The sequence below is a fragment of the Parus major genome, chromosome 3 (assembly GCF_001522545.3).
Source record: "Parus major isolate Abel chromosome 3, Parus_major1.1, whole genome shotgun sequence".
Lineage (NCBI taxonomy): Eukaryota > Metazoa > Chordata > Aves > Passeriformes > Paridae > Parus > Parus major.
In genome coordinates this window covers 33,461,567-33,479,024 of record NC_031770.1, presented here as the reverse complement: position 1 = coordinate 33,479,024, position 17,458 = coordinate 33,461,567, and the positions used below count along the sequence as shown (strand labels likewise).

At 37.9% G+C, this 17,458-nt stretch overlaps 1 protein-coding gene across 1 annotated transcript in view; it reads left to right on the top strand.

Moving 5' to 3' along the window:
* LOC107201253 (protein ELYS-like) overlaps positions 1-16,594 on the top strand; it is a 37,721-nt gene extending 21,127 nt beyond the window's left edge. Inside the window, exons 13-25 of the mRNA XM_019005878.2 lie at positions 67-241; positions 327-477; positions 1,018-1,125; positions 1,601-1,796; positions 2,671-2,865; positions 4,063-4,492; positions 5,030-5,129; positions 6,066-6,172; positions 7,338-7,498; positions 9,291-11,082; positions 11,850-11,983; positions 12,431-12,537; positions 13,033-16,594. Of these exons, the coding sequence (XP_018861423.1) occupies positions 67-241; positions 327-477; positions 1,018-1,125; positions 1,601-1,796; positions 2,671-2,865; positions 4,063-4,492; positions 5,030-5,129; positions 6,066-6,172; positions 7,338-7,498; positions 9,291-11,082; positions 11,850-11,983; positions 12,431-12,537; positions 13,033-13,222 (3,846 nt within the window). The 3' untranslated portion in view covers positions 13,223-16,594. The remainder of the gene's footprint in view (positions 1-66; positions 242-326; positions 478-1,017; positions 1,126-1,600; positions 1,797-2,670; positions 2,866-4,062; positions 4,493-5,029; positions 5,130-6,065; positions 6,173-7,337; positions 7,499-9,290; positions 11,083-11,849; positions 11,984-12,430; positions 12,538-13,032) is intronic.
* Positions 16,595-17,458: the final 864 nt, after the last annotated feature.

Genomic DNA, 17,458 nt, shown 5'->3' with positions numbered 1-17,458 from the left:
AAATTTAGTCCCTAGTTAGAAAGAGCAGATAGTTGTGTGCAGTGAACTTCTGGTAAATTGTGAACTTCTTGCTTTACACGTTTCCTTTGTCAGAATGATCGTGATCCTCGCTTGAGAGAGAGAGCAGTTGCCAGAAATTCTCTGTTAGACCAATATGGCAAGATCCTTCCCACAGTTCAAAGGAAGCTGGCAGTAGAGCGAGCCAAGCCGTACCGTTTGCCTTCGTCGGTCTTAAGAGAAGGTAATTTTAGAGAAGGGAAACACGATGTGCAGCTGGCCATCACTTGGATTACACAAGGCTGATACTCTTCCCTCTTGTTTTACAGTCCCAAGGCCAAAGCCTTTATCCACAGCAACAAGGCAAACTAATGCAGGAAATGTACATACAAGAGCAACTTTCATCAGTAAAGTGTTGTCCAAAATTGGCGAAGTATGGTTAGGAAATGAGCAGAAAACAAATATCTCACTATGTGATAGGTAAGCAGCTTTTCATTAAAATGAGTCTTGAGCTACGTGTTTGGAGAGGGAGGTGAAGAGGGAGTGAGTGAGTGGTAGGGGGAGAGGAGAATTCAATTTGAATTCTGTTAAATTTTTGGTGGGAAGGTGCACATGAATAAAACTTTGTTTTGCTTTTTTGCACATACAATATACAACATCGAAGAATCAATTCATTATAAGTAGTGTTGGGAGAGGTTTTCCGCCATGATCATCTTCTGTACAAATACATGTATTTATATTATGGCAAATGTGTTTATAGTGCTTAAGACAGCTGAAAGTCAAACTGTTTGTCACTATCATGAAGCTGTTGGTGTGCCAACTTTTATAGACTTACTTGTGTGATTACATACCAGTTCCTACTTGGTTATTTAAAAATAAGCAGAATAACAAAGAGTGGAGAATTGGCTCATAATTGTTAGGTGATTGTCCTACATGGAATGTGGTTAAATAAACTTTAATTCTGGTATGGCTGGACTTTGAGGGAATGAAAATCAGTTACATTTTAATTTTCTTGTCTAGTCCTAGAGCTACAGAGCCAGCAGTCAGTACTCATCCTCTCCCTGCTGCTGAGTTGCCTGATGCATTTCTTGGGACACCTATTACTAAACTTTCTCAAAAGTGTTCAAGGTATAGTAGAACTACAGACTTTATATTTCAAAATAGTATTTTGTATCATATATATACATGTGCATGTGTGTACGCTTTTTTGGTTTGCCAAGGATCCTGTTGCATTTAGTTTTGTATCTCAAAGAAAAAGTCAACTTGGGGACAAAATTAGGTGGACAATTTGAAATGGTCCCTGCATTGAAATGTAGATGAGTTTTCTGCACTGCTGAGAATTAGGTCACTTGTGCTACTTAAAATTGGGGTATTCTTATGTCAGAGATTTAGGAAGTTAGGTATGAAATGTAAAGAAATAATGAAAAAATGCCCCAAAGTGCCTTGTCACTTGTTTGTGGGACTGATAGATCACCCCCAGTGGTGAGATTGTATTTCTTCCAGTTCATCCAGTGTTCTTGTTCTGCAGTATCTGACATGATTGCAGCATGCTTTGTTTCATTTATTTATTGGTGTTCCTAGTTTAAAATGTGTATTTTAACAGGTTGCTGGATTTGGTGGTTCGTCCTGTTCCTTCCCGCGCTGAGGCACAGGAGGGGAACTGGCAGTCTCCGTGCAGGGCTTCTACTTCTTCTGTGACATCCAGCCCCCTGAGATCAAATACACATCGCTCCAGCTCCCAAAAGAATCTGCGAAGGGCATCAGAGTTGAATTTACTGGAAACTCCTCTTGTGGTCAAGGTTTGTATTTTAAAAAGTCAGTAGCAGCCAACCTAATGAAAAATGTATGTGGTTTGTTTTAAGTGAAATCGCCAAAGTAGAAATGCTTCTGGATTGAAATTTTCATTATGCATGTGGTTATTGTATACACAGCCCTTTTGGAAGTGGTAAGCTGGGAACAGTTTTTAAGCAGGAAACTTTTGTTCTCAGATGATTGCAGTGGAGAACTTGTCCCATAGCTTTGTGTACTAAATTTATTTTCATTGTATGGATCAATTCCATTTTTCCACCTCCTTCTTATGGAGTACCATCCATACCAAAGAACTAGCTTCATCCTCCTCTTTTGAAAACCTTTCAATACTGTAAGATAATCAGAAATAAGAACAGCTGAACGCTTCTGCATGAAGATGTGTAGGTATTTTTGCAGCCATGTCACTTCCTTTTGTGTGCGACTGATTAAATAGTGAAAAAAAAGCTGTGGCTGTTGCTTTGCAGAATTGCTTTCAGATGCAGCAACTGAAAACGCTGTTGTGTAGAGTAAAGTTGAAGTTGTGTGCTTTTTATAAGAGCAGTGTCGGAATTGCAAAAACTAGTGGAATAGGAGATAACCTTGCAGAAAACAAGATGCCATATCCTTATTTCCTGAAGAAGTAATTTTACAAAATATCTTCTGTTTTGTTGGCATTACAAAGATGAACCAAGGGAAGTACAAAAAGCATGCATTTTTATCCTTGAAATGTTTATACTTTTGGAAGAACAGTGCAGACGCAAAACTTTCTGCTACTATAAACCCAGTTTGTAATTTAAGCTAATTTAATTTTTGTGATTTAAGTAGAGTCTTCTGTTTTGAAGATTTAACTGGTCTTAATTTAAGTGTTTTTATTTCTTTTCCTAGAGAGCTAAAGTTTTGGCCACATCTTCTGGTTTTCCTGGGTTTACTCCTCAGTCTATTCTCAGGTCCAGCCTTCGCACTACACCCCTAGCAACTCCCTCTGCATCCCCAGGACGATCAGTTACTCCTCCTCTACGAGCAAAGGAACCTAGAATATCTTTCAGGGAAGAGAGCTCACATGCTAAGTGGACTGTCGGGGTAAGCTGGGCTGCAGTTTGTGAGTTTTGCAGGTAGTGCTGTGATTTAATTTAGACTTTAAAGTTCGCCAAAACACTTTCTACTCAGAATCTGGATTGTGAATCAGAATGGCAGAATTTGTAAAAAAAAAGAAGATTGTGTTATGCTAGACATCCTGTTCTTGCAGGAACATAATCATAACAAACATCAGAGACCTTTGTGGGTTTTGTTCAGATGTTGTTAGGACCTCTGGTTATTCAGAATGTTAGTTCACCTTTCAGCTGTACCTTTTCAAATGGTAGTGTTACAGGAAAGTAAGGAATATAGATGGAGCCTCTTGTTTCGGTTTGTTAAATTTTGCAAATTGAACGTCTGAGAAAGTAACAAATGTCATAAAGGTGCATTGACTTTCAACCTGTCTTTTTGCAGTGTTTGGTTTACTTAAATGTAAAAAGAGACTGTTGATGAAGACAGTTTTAGTGTTTTGTTCTCTCAGCGCTAAAGTTGTCAGGTTTGCTTCTTGCCATCCATCAGGGATAGCATCCCTGTAGTTTTCACGTACAGTGGGTCCATCTGACCAGCTGTGATCCCTTCTGCTCCTGCAGATGTGTAGCTGGATTCTGTGGTTCAGCCCATCCGGCAGTTGCCAGCATAAGGTGCCCAAATCAGAGGTACAACAGGGGCATGTGCTGCTATCCCCTGTGTGAGTAGCTCATGTATGTTACAAGGAACTACTCAATTGTAACAAGATGTGCTCCCTCCTGTATGAAATTCTTACTGATAGTGGCACTGTGGCCAAATTAGTTTACTTGTTCCATGCCACAGGCATAGTTGAACACCAGCATGTTTTAGTAGTGCATATGTGTTGAAAGGGCAAGCATAGAATACAGAAATCTTGAGTTAGGATTTTATTAGGCAAAGCTTTGTCTTCCTGAAAACACATTAGTAAACCCAGTGGAGATCCTTGAGATAACATTATGAGCAAGACTGATTTAAGATTAATTCTTCAATGTCGTGGAAACTCAATAAACAATCTAAAGTTTGATTAATTTTTACATTCAGCCTTAAATCTAAGATCGTGCTAGAATGAGAATTAATTTTTCATTGCCTTACTAAGGGGACATGTGTAACTTAGAAATATCAGTATTTGTTGGGTTTTTTTGTTTAGCTTTGACAAAAGGCACAGACTCATGTTGTTGATCTGAACTTTTATTTCAGGTGACAGAAGATGATAAAGCACTATTTGGAGCTTCATCTGAGCATCATCATGGTTTGGTGGAGGATGCTTGGTCTGAAAGTAGAACTAAACCAGCTCTGTTTAATCTGAGCAATCCTGGGTATGATCATGCTGAATTACAGGAGTCTTTAGAAAGCATGCCTGGAGATGATATGGAGAAGGTGGATGTCAGCAAGGAAAATAGTAATTTCTCTGTCAGATCAGACCAGACTACTTTGGAGTATCATGATGCAAAATCACCTGGTGATTTTGAGGATGATGTCATCTTTATAGCTGCTAAACCAGCTAATTCTTCCACTGAAGAAACTGTTGATGTTCAAGAAATGGAGAAAGAAGAAGAAAGTGAAATGGTTGAAGATAAACCTTTCCAAATGAAACAACTAGATCCTTCAGGACGAAGAAAAGAAGCAGGTATGTTTTGTCCTGTGATAACCTAAAATCCTGAATTTTTCAAATATCTTCAAAAGATTGAATTACTGATGAGTGCAGCAGTTAATGATGACTTTTCACAGGTGCCCATGGCTTTTAAAATTACCTCTATGTTTTAAGTCCTTTTTAAGGTATCCTAAACTTATGAATATATACTTTCCTTGGCTGACATTTTTTGAGCATATTTGCAGCTGAAAGGCAACAGTATGGGAGTTTTGAAAGGGATACATGTTTAAAGCTTGGGCTTCTGGTTATGTTTTAGGGGTACTTCTATAATTTGCAGGAGTTTTTACATTTTTTCATGTTTAATTATTTGTTTCATGTTGAAATCATGCATCAGGCTACTTGTCCTGCTGGAAAGAACAGGCCATCTATGCATTTGAAGTCTTGGTATTGTTATTTTGTTAAGTCCCTGTCCTAGATGAAATGCATAAAGGATCACTTTAAACTCATATGAGCCGTTTAAAAGAAGGGATGTTGAGTGCAACAGGGAAGTCATCCAGCTCTTCATTTTTGTAGGATTTGTGGAAGAATCAAATGCTGAATGTCATACCCCTCCTGAGCATAAGTTGGTTTTTAAAGCTGCTGAGGCTGCAACTTCTGGTGCTGGAAATGAAGGGTGAGCTTATGAAGCAGATAAATCTTTGGGTTCACACAACATATAGCTGCTGGCTTTTCTGCGTTTGAAAACTGATTTTGACCTGGGATTAGTTCTTTCCTGTGTTCTTATATGTAAGGGCCTGTCTATTCATTCTGTCTGTGACCAAAAGTAATCTGGCGTGAATGTAATGCACATTGACTAGCTGTCAATTCGAGCCTTTTTTCTCAAATCATTGCAGACCCCAAAGTATGATGATTAAGACTTCATTCAACAGTCCCATACAGACCTTGTGAGAGTTACTAAGCAGATACTGTGAACATAAACCCTGGTTTTTTTCTGAAAATTGTGTAGTTAAAAATGTATCCTGAGATTCCTGTAACTTCAGTGTGTTTATTTTGGAGTTTGAATGCTTTCTGACAGTATTTTTTACACTTAATTTCTGTTTTCATTGTGTGCTCAACTAGCATCTATTTGTTTATGGAAAGGGAAGCTGTTTTCTCCCCACGTACTTTAAAAGCCACAACTGCTGAGTGATAAATACAATGTCAGATAAAGATAAGTAAAGATAATATCAGCAATGAGAGAACCCTTAATTTCAAGTGGTAACTTTTACCTGTACAGACTTTTGTTCAGTTGGTTCTGAACCTCTGTTACTGTAGTTGCCCTCTTTGTACAAAAGAGAAATAATACATTATTCTGTAATACACCCCTGTTATTATCTAGTTTTGGATAGCTGGAAAGACTGTTAAGTACTTGATTCTTTGCATAATATGAGTTACAAAGTGAATTACAAATTGAGTCAAATTGAATATGTTGATAGAGGGATTTCTAATTTTTATTGTATTTTTTTGTGGTTTGAAACATGAAGATTTTACAGTGAGAAAGTAACTCATGAAGTTCTTAGAGGTTTGTTTTCAAGCTTTATGATAAATTTCTGTCTTTCTTTTCATGAAGTGAAACAACCTACCAGAAGTCTGAAGTGACTTCTTCATCAGAAGAAAAAGGTATACTGATTGCAACAAACCCACAACTCGCTGATTCGCCGGAGGCAGACAGTGAATGTATGTTGGAAATGTTCTGTGTGTTAGGGTAACAGATCTCCTCAAATGAAATGTGTAATTTGCCGTACCACTGTAGGTGTCAAAGGTTGATATAGTAGCATGTTAGTGCTGACTTTCATTAGAGAAAACACCCTCTCCTTAAAGGAAGTCCTTGTAGAAGGTGCATAGTGAATCTTTCCATTCTTCATCAAAATATTGTGATGCTGGTAGAACTTAGGGTATTATAAGGAGAGATCAGTATTTATTTTAATGTTGTACACCACTACCAATTTGTGTGCCATGGTATCTGCTGCTTGATTTACTATTCTAAAAGATGGTACGTCCTCAGTATTCAGACTGAAGCAACTATCTACCAGTGTGTCTTTCCAGTCACATTTTCCTCTTTTTTCCCCCTCTATGGACTTGACAGATGATTTTGTCCTCCTTCTTTCTTGCTGTGGGGCTGCATACTAAATGTAGGCTGTAGTCACAGTCTGTCACAGTTTAAACCCGGTCGACAACTAAGCCCCACAGAGCCACTCACTCATTTCCCCTGGGTGAATGGGGGAGAGAATCTGAGAGCAAAGGGTGAGAAAACTCATGGGTTGATATAGAGACACCTTAATAGAGAAGGCATGGAAGTCGGGTAAAACAAAGAATTCATTCACCACCTCCCGTTGTCAGGCAAGTATTCAGCCATCTCTGGGAAAACAGGAAGATGGGTCATAGGAAGACAAACACCATAACTTCAAATGTCTCCTGCTTCTTCCTTCTTTCACCTGCCTTTTTTGCTGAACATGATGCCATATTTTATGGGATGTCACTTGGGGTCAGCTGTCCTGGCTGTGTCCCCATCCATCTTGTGCACTCCCAGCCCACTCACTGCTGGCATGGTGTGAGAAGCAGAAAAGGCCTTGGCTCTGTGTAGATGCTGCTCAGCAGTAACTAAAACATCCCTGTTACCAACATTGCCTTCAGCACAAACCCAAAACACACCTCCATACCCATGAAAATTAACTCCATCCCAGCCAAAATCAGCACAATAGTTCTTGTTTTGGAGAAAGCCCAACATATGTGGCAGGATGGAGAACCATATTGTTGCTCTTAGTAGCTCTGTTACTTCTTTTTGCTTAAACTTATGTCATATATGAAAAGGTTATGGTAAAATTACATAAATCTCTTCTAGCTGTGATAAGTATCCTTGACAGTGAGGAGATGGTCAGTACTCCATCTGAAAATCGCCTTGAGGGCAAGTGTGTGGATTTACCTGAAGAACGTAACCCTGAAGCAGCTGAAGTTGAAGAAGTCCCTGTTTCTAACAGTCCACCAAAAACTGAGGAAATTAATGTAAGTAAACTATTTTCCCATTTTCTACAAAATAGAAAATAGGTTGCAGATTTTTCAAATGTCTTCAAAAGATTGAATTACTGATGAGTGTAGTAGTTAATGGTGAGTTTTCACAAGGCTAGGCTTTTAAAATTACCTCTATGTTTTAAGTCCGTTTTTAGGCATCTTGAACCTTATGAATGTATGCTTTCCTTGGCTGGCGTTTTTTGTGTGTAGTTGCAGCTGAAACTACAACTACAGCTGACAATTAGGAAACAAAAATGTGTCTGTTTCCTGAGCTGCTTAACACAATATAAAAACCTCCATGTTTTAAGGACAGATATGTTTTCTCTTCTGCATTTTCTGTTCCTATAACATGAATGGAACCTGTCAAGACTTAGGCCCTTGACAGGAAACAAAACAAAAATAAAAGCCTAAACTATTTTTTAAAACAGCTAGGCATTAATTTTATTTACTTGAATTCAAACTTTTTTATTTTACTTTAAAAAAATAGTTTTAATGTTAAAGACAATAAGAAAGTGACAGGAGTGCAGCTTCTTTGTACTAGTAATCATTTACCAAATGACAAAAAGATGTGAGAACCAAACTCAGAATAATGTAGTTTTTTAGGTCCTTTACTGTTGGTTCCTTCTTCACACAAACATAATTCCCAGTAATGAGCTCATTTTGGTGTCAAGATATTTCTTCAAGAGATGGAGGCATTTAGAAAGTATGTGTTGTCTCATGTAATCCAAGTGACTCCTCAAAGTGCAGTGTTGCGCTGTGGGATGTGATACCTTGTTGGAGTCAGAGGCACAGAGTGTGTGCCCTTATCTCTGATACCTGGCTCTGACATCCAAGAAAACAATGAATTTCATATAACACTGAAAACAACTGTTAAAGTTAAATAGAAAAACTAGGAGTGCAAGTGTGTAAATTAGAGAGTTTTCTTAAGTCACTGGGTGAAAAAGTTTGGAGTTTAAACTAGTTTAGAAAACAGAAGACAAAATGGAACATTTAGAGTGTTGTCTCTTTTCCTTCATCTTCTTCTTCTAGAGGTTTTTGGGTAGTAGTAAGTACTTAGCTAGAGAATACCGCAGCGCAGCACACAGGTGTTGGTCACTGGGTCACTAAGAAAAATAATTTACTTAACATTTGTTAATTGGGTAAGTGGACATACAAAAAACCTTGAGGAAGATCTTTGTTAGCCATTTTGCACCTTTCTATCTTAGTGCACATAGCTCCTTGTACCTTGTATGCATGTAATGCAGATAAAAGAAGAATAAATAACCAAGTCCGAACAAGAAAAAGCTCCCTTTCTCTCATCAATCTCAGTCCAAGGGGGAAAAGAACCCCACCACAAATGTCCTATCAAGACAATACCTGGCCAGTCTAAATGCTGCAGTCAGAACTAGCATGACTGAAGCTTTTTTTTTTGAGGACCCAATTGTATTTTACCCTGTTGGAGGCAGAGTGTGTCACTCTGGCTGTGGAGCAGTGCAGAGGGCACTGCAATGTGATGGTCACTGCTGGTTGTGTACACACCTTGTGTTGGAAAACTGCTCCTGGTCATGGGCGGTGGCAAATGGTAATTTCTGAACAGCAGTATCACAAACAGAGCATGTGAATTGCACACAGGGACTGCTCTGATCCCTGTGTCTCAACTGCATAAACTCTCAGCTGTAGTACAAAGGCACATTGCTTTATATTCAGGGGTGATCTTAAGGGAACTGTCCTCAGTTTCATCTGGCTCAGTGTGAAATGAGTCTGTTTGGTATTGAATAAAGTATTAACAGACATTTTTTAACTTCAGGTTATAGAAGATACCCCAGAACCAGCACCTGAAACATCACCATATAGTGAGCTAGATCCATCAAGTGATCTTCATTATAGCTATGAAAATATAGAGCAACAGTTTGCGTGTGATTTGCGTGATAACAAAGACAGTGAATGTGATGCAGCTGAGGGAGATGGAGACCTTTTTCTATCTCAGAGTAATTTTACCTTAGTTTTGGAAGGAGAAGAAGGGGAAGCAGAGATGGGAGACCCTACATCAGTAGAAGCTTCTAAACCAGATGACGCAACAAGAGAAGAAAAGCCTGTGACTAATTTAGGAAATACTGAAAGCCAGGAACATGTTACAAACTCAGTGTCCACTGTAACTGGTGATCAGGAACCTCAAAATATTGCAGAGTCACTCCCATATGTGCCTGAACCTATTAAGGTTGCCATTGCTGAGAACTTACTGGATGTAATCAAAGACACGAGAAGTAAAGAATTTACATCTGAAGTTGTAGAACAATCTATTCATGAAACCATAGGTAGAAAGGTAACTAGGTTCCAGAAGGCAAAAACTCCCTTAACGCCTGTGCTAGAAGCAGAGGGAGAGGAAACCAGCAGACATCATTATGGTATTGCTCCTAGAACACGCACAAGGGGACAGCTGAATAGAAGTCTGAATGTTCTGTCAGCAGGCACTCAGCAGCTCCTGAAGACAGACAGCCCAGCTCTGCTTGGACTGTCTCCTCGGAGAAGTACCAGGCGAACAAAAGAAGCATCTGAGACTCTCAGACTCCAAACAGAGGAAAATGCTCAAGAGGAGCAAATACCTGTGACGCCTGTTACTCCTAGGAGAGGTAGGAAACCTAAACTGTCCAATTTAGAAAAAACAGAAAGCAGCCATTCTGATGGGCAAACATTGTCTGACAGTACGGGGCCTGTTACTCCCAGAAGAGGATTAAGGAGAGCAAAGGAAGCTGCATCTGAACTCCAAGAAGAGGCTAATGAGGAAACGCCTCTTGCTGAAGGCAGCATTATTGCTTCTTTCACTTCCAGAAGGACTAAAGGAGGAAAAAGTTTAGCTGGAAATCCAGAAACTGGCAAGATTGACACTGATCATAAAGTAAAAACAGCAGTCAGTCCTAGTAGAAGTGCAAGAAAACTGAAAAGCTTTAATTTACAGTTTACTGAAGATACTGTCAAGGATCAACAGGTGCAGCTTAGTGACCAACTCCTTTTACCTGTGCAAAGTAAAAGAGGCAGAAGAAGAAAGATTAGTTCATCAGAAGTTTCAGAAAATTCTGATCTTGATGTGTCTAAATCATCGCTTCCTCAAACAGAATTTAAACTTCCTGTCACGCCTAGAAGAAGTGCTAGGAAGGCAGCACAGAACCTCTTGGCAGACCCAGAGTCTACCTCTTCTCAGGAAGACATACATTCAGGTGTGAAAGTAGAAGTCCTTGGTACTCCTAAGAGAAGAACTAGAAGAATGCCACACGAGAATCCAGAAAAAATGGATACTCATGAGCAAACTCTTGCAGAGCCAAGTGAGGAGACAACCACACCCAGGACGACAGTAAGGACAGGGCGTCGGGGCAGGAAGAGGAGGTCAATGTCTGAGGAGACCTCCCAAGGATCTGGTGGCAGTCCTTTGCTGCTTGAAGACATAAATCCCTCAGGACGGGATCAGACATCAAGAGCTAAGACAGATCGTGTTACAAGAACCAGATCCCGAAGGACTGCCGTCTATCAGAAAGAGTCTGTTGAGGAAAATGAGGCTTTCCTTTTCTCTCCTCCTCTGACAAAGCTGACAAAGAAATTTGAAGGTAGGTGCAATATGTTTATATGCAAAATAGGGCATGTTCTCTCTAAACCACAGAAAACATACTTTGAAGGTGGCTTTAAGTATCTTAAAAGAATGTAAGTATGCAAAAGAAAAAATTTGCCAAGAGGCATTTCATCTTTTGGCTGAAGTCTGTGTGACTGCCTGCTGAGTTCTGGTAGAAAGAGATTATGAAGCTGATCTAAGCAATGAAATTAAATTTAAGATATATTTTTTAAGGAATTTAATTTCTGTCAGATTTTGAAAACGAGATTATTTGTGAATATGTGATCGCCATCCCTTCCCCCCCAACAGAGCAATAAAGGATATGTGCTTCCAAATTGTGTTCAGTTTTCAAGTTCAGATGAGCTGGATCTTGCAACAAACTGTGCAGCTGTTTGTGATTCTTTTTCATGAGTGTATACTTTGTCAGTGAAATTAGTGTACACAGCAGTCTTCTAATTAGAGTACATGATAAATTTTTTTGAGATGTGTGAGGACTGTTGATGCCTCTGGAGTGTAATATATTTGATAATGTAGGGGCAGGTAAAATCACTACAGTGGCTTAGTTTTGTTTAACTATTTATGGTAAAAGAATGAATCCCAAGAGGTGGTTACTAGGGGGTAAAATGCTTTTGCATGGAGTGTTTATAAAGCTAATTGGACCTTTATTTTGAGAAGCTATTGTGCTCTTATTTGTCAGCTGTAATTTAATATTACTGTCCCTCACGTATAACATATATGCACACTAACAATAGATTGTCGTTTCAGCTGGAAAAACAGACCATCCTATCCAGTTTAAGGACTTAGACCCAGATTTGTCTTCTCAATTTGTCTTTTCACCCCCTCTTTTGAGGTCAAGGAGAAAAAATGTATCTAGCATTTCCCGAATTGTGAAAGAAACAGTAAGTAAAAACTCCAGTTGTCCCATGTCTTGATTTTAATTCTATACCATTTTTTGAGATTGTGCTTTGCAATGCTTTGCCTTTTTCATTGGAAACAGATATAAAAAGAGCTTTAAATTAATCAGCTAAAAATTGTATTGTTTTTCTTCATGAAAACTAGCTACGAAAATCAGTTTTGAATCTATGTAAAATGAAGAATTGATAAACACTGATTTGCCTTTAGCAAAAGGCATGGTCGCTCTCTTTAACTTACTTGGCGTGTTATCTGTTAATTTCAGAATTTTTTCTTCTGGGATGGTAAAACAATTTGATGTGGAAGGTTTGTTTTTGCGAAGAAAGGGTACTTTTGGAAATAACTTCGGCATAATTTCTTAATGAAAAAATAATATTATTCCTTAGAAGTCTAAGAACTTGTTCATGAATAACATTTTTCTTGTCATAACATAGGAGCTTCCAGCTAAAGAGGAAGAGGATATCAAATCCATAGAGTCTGGGGGCAAGCAAAAATTGAAGAGAGGTAGAACTCCAAAATCAAAAATGAAGAAAACAAGCAAGTATGAAATAAGTTTTGAACAGTTATTGACGTTTCTTAATGTGATGGTGATTCAGCTGTTAAGTACCTATTTCTTCCTCACTTGGCTGTGCAGGTCTTCTCTCATTGTCAGCCTGTCCAGCTTGCTGGTCTAATAGGCACTTTTTCCCCATTTAAGGGTTTGGTTTGCCAATGGAAATGGAAGAGAGAGGGATAGAAAAGAGGAGGTGGATACTTACTGCACTGGTGACATTGCAATGCTCTTACGTTGTCTTATTCCACCTTATGAAACCACACTCTTCCAGTTTAGTTTCTCATCCAAGGTGGGACGTGGCCAGACAATGAGTAAAGGGAATGAAGGGAAAACAAAACTTATTTATGAACCTTTTCTGCCTTGAGTCTATCGACAGAGGCCCATGCATTTTTTTTTTTTTAATTGATTTTGGAATTTGTTTTTTTCCTCGATTAAATACTGTTAGTAATGAAAAATTGATTTTATGCCTGTCCTTCTTTGCAGAACCACAAAAGAAGGTTCTTGGTCACCTCCACCAGTCGAAATAAAATTCATCTCTCCTTTTGGAAGTCCAGTGGATGGAACAAAAACCAAACAGAAAGAAACTACAGATGCAGCAGGGAAGACCCTAAGAAAGAACAAAAAAAGACTGTCTAATTTTCCAAAGCCAGTTGTGCGCCGGAAGATGCTGTAACTGTTTTTTTAAGTTTATAATGTACACCACTGTTTGTAAAGTCATCAAAATTGTGTGAATTAGTAAAAAGAAGAAAAATCATCTAATTTGGAAGAGATAATTTATATAAATTATTGTAAAATTTCATAAAAAAATGGTCTTCAGTAAGTAACTCCATATGGAGTGTGATTTCCTCAGTCAATGCAGTTTTCTATTTTATATTAAGACTTCATACATTTATATAATATGTAAATACAGCTTATTTTAGGAATGTTAAATAAAATGTATACTTCACAATGTGCTTACTGTCTGATAGCTTTTTGAGGGAATACTGGGTTGAACGACCTGTATTGCTCAGAACTTTTAATGTTGGTTTGTGGGAGTTACAGACTCTCAAAAGTGATTCCAAAATCTTTTTAAAGGTTTGTTTAGAATTCCTATAACAAGTAAACATTTTAAACATACTAGTTTTAATTTTAAAATTATGTTTGACCTTCTGGCACAAGTAATTGGACTTACAATACAAACTGGTAATTCCTTATGTTCATGGTTAAGTTGTACTGTATTGAAGTCAGAATGTAAACAATTGTGTTTTAAGCTGTGCAATATTTTTTTTTGTAATTGTCTTAAACTTTGGGAAAGCTGCTCTTTAGTTCATAAAACCAGATCACACCTCAGATGTGTCATTACTTCTTAAAATTTGTTGTTAGCAAAAAGTTAACTGTACAGATGGTGTGATGCTTACAATAGCATATCAGATTTAAAGGGATACTACCCAGATACTTTGAAATTTGAGACAAAATTATTTTCGTAATACAACTGCTTCTATAATTGAAATACTTGTTGTCTGTAAACATGCTTCACAGTATTTGAAACCTGCATATTACAGCACTGAAAACCTGATGGTAAAACCTATATAATAGTCTGAAAAAGGTACAAAAATGTACAGAAATCTCAGTTACAAACCATATTTTTGAATAATTATTTCATTAACAGTCTTGGGTTAAGGAGTATATGTCCCTATAAAGTTTCAATTTGTATAATAAAGTGACAAACCTATTCTTTTAAAAGCAGACATGGAAGTACTATTTTGATGTGCAGTCTTTTAGACAATGGATTATTTTTCTGTATGTTAATTTATATATGGATGCAACTTTGAAGACTACAGAATGGTGGAACCTGATATTAAACTTTTCAATTAGTAAAAACTACAGTTATTTTAAGACATAAATTATTTATTAGCTAATAGCTTGTACATAGTGAATGAATGTATTAATAACAAACTGAGCTTGTGTAAGAATATTGTTCTGGGGCCATGATTTTTCTGTCTCAGAACTGATCATTATAGAGAAGCAATTGCATGCATTTGAATATTCATTTTTCTCCTTGGGAAAGTTCATGACTGAATGAAAGCTTGAAAAAAAAAAAAAAAGTCAAATGTTTAAAATGTGAAAGTGGCAGTAAATTGAGACCTGTGAGTCAGTTAGTAATTATTTTCTCTCTGTATTTTGTATTTGAATAACTATAAATATGGTCCAAAAGGAGAGGGGAGGGAAGTTTAGCAATATTTTTTTATATTCACATTGCACAGACGTATAGCACAGTGAATAGCTCAGAAAATGGGGTAGAAGGTCAATTTTTCAAAATTGGAATAGAGTACAGATGGAAAACCTTTTTTGTAGTGTGCAAGAGTATTTGAAAAATACTGTGAAATGGAATTGACTGATGGAATGCTAGTGAAGATTGCTTAATAGGGTTTTAACAGATTTCTGTAATTTATACTTATATATATGTATATTTTTTGGTATGAAAACTAGAACAGATGAAAATTTAGTATTGGCTGATTTTTATTAGTTTTTGGCATCTATTTTATTTATACCTCAGCTAAAATATCCTCATTTGTCTGTGCTTAGGAATAAAGCAAGCAATAGCAAAAGACAATTAGATTTAATAACTTCCTAAAGGTTTGCAATTTTCCAGTGACTTTTAACTTTAAAAGAGTTTTAATTATGTGTTGAAACCTTTTACTCTTTTTTTTATAACTTGGATTCAGTGCATACTTCTCCAGTGCTGACCAGTGGCCCCGAGGAGCAGTTTAAAAAGGAGCATGAGCATAATGTGTAACAAGGAGTGGGAGCTGAGAAATTTGAAGAATGTAGAAGGAAATGGAAGCAAAACCAGATATTGTGACTGTTTAGAGCCTGAGAAAAGGAATATGCTGGGGAATGGTGTTAAGGCACCAGCTCAAGGATGGGTTTATAATGGAGGGAAGAAAAGACTTTGTGTTTGCCACACGTGTGAAAGATGAGTGGAAAAGATTTGTAGATGTTTGCACATAGATCTGAGAGGGACAGAATAGTAGTAGTAGTGCCAGAGAAGGGCAGGAGGGGCCTGTGAGAGGTGGGATGCATCATGGTGGTAGATAAACAGCTGTGGGGGCATAGAGCTGTGATTTTCTTGCAAACAAAGTGGAAATTTCAGAGGAGCTACAGCTCATTGCTAAATAGAATGTTCTGAAGTTTTTCTATAGGAAAGTAATTGTTTGAAGGGTGTTATATCCCCTAATGAAGTGCTGGATGGCTAAAAGCTGAAGCCAGATTATGCATCAGTACCTTTGGGGTGTAACCCCAGAGAAAACTCCACTGGAAGGTTGACCACCTTGGGACAGCAGAATCCTAGATTTCAGGAAGAATAAAATGGGGTGCAATGGCAGATTTTATTTCCAGGAAGCACCTGGAAAGAGGAGATATTAGTGATGGAAGTACAAATGACATTAAGGGCTGTTGTTCGAAGAATTTTGTAAAGAAAATAAGTGTTACAGTGGAAATGGTTCTCTTGAGTTACCTCAAAAACTTTTTCTTCTTTAAATATTTATAAGCTAAGGCTGATGAAAGTATTCATTCCAGGTTGTAATACAAAGGAGAATTAAATCTATTTTACTTTCAATAGCCACTCAGTGCTTGAAGTGCTAATTGATTCATGTTGACTTTATTTGCCTTAATATTTGTACATGTCCAGTGTGCAAGTAAGGGCACAGATAACTATTTAATCCCCCATCAGAACTTCCTCTCATGGAAGACTACTCTCAGGGTTGTCAGTGCAATAAATTTGTTTGCTGCAATTTCATTACTTCCCATGTAACTAATATATAGCAAAGTTGTTGATTTCTGGTGGGGGAAGAAAAAAAAGCTATGGGCAGAAAACAATCTACAGGTTCTTATGAGTAGTTAGGCAGTGCTTGCAAACCAGTTAGTCTAAGCCAATCTGATAATACTTAAATAATAGAATTTTAGGTGATAGGACAGTTTGTTTCTTTTGTTCATACTTCTTTCTGTGCAGACTTCTGGGTTTCTGTTCCAGGAATGTTTTTTTTCACCAAAGTAGTCAAGATGAGTCTCTTTGATGTGCTTGAAGATAAACATTCTGTGGTTCCTGTTGAATTAAAGCTGTTCCTAAAATAAAATGCATTTTCCAGCACTGGGCTGTGTGGATGACCAATATGTGAGGTAGAGGGAAAAATGCAACTTATGTTTACTTATGTGTGTGTTCAGGTCAGTTCCTCGGCTGTGTCAAGACTCACAGCAGGCATTGATGTGCTGTGCATTGCTGCAGAACTTGGTTTAAACCTGAACCAAACCGTGAATTATTAGTGAATGACTGCTTGCTTGTATTTTGAGACTACAACTGGGATTTTAATAACAGCGAGAGAAGGTTGCAGGAGGTGCGTGTGTGATTTCTGTGAAAACCTACAGTACAAGCATATATGATCCCAGGAGTCCAGGGCACAGAAAAACCTTTGCTTTTGATCTGACCTGTTATGGCTTCTGACCATGGTGTCTTCCTTGAAGGACAAGAACTCATCTCAACAGGACCCAACAGTTACATGGGCCAGGTAAGATCTTATTCAAAGAAGCAACTAAAATCAGTTTTTGCTAATGCACTGTTGTAGACTGGACAGGTATTTTCTCTCTTCTTATTCACCTAAGTCTAATGCATGTCTGGTGTTCATTACTTTGAAGTATTACTAATGAATTATTAATAACTACTAGTGTTGCCTACATTTTTGTCATCCTGAAACTGAACACCAAAATGTAGCACATGCTCTCACACATAATCACAGAATAAACTGAGTTGGAAGGGACCCACAAAGATCACCCGGTCCAACTCCTGCACATCACCATCCCCAAGAGCCACCCCATGTGCCTCAGAGCATTTTCCAAACATTCTCGAACTCCGTCAGGCTGGTGCTGTGGCCAC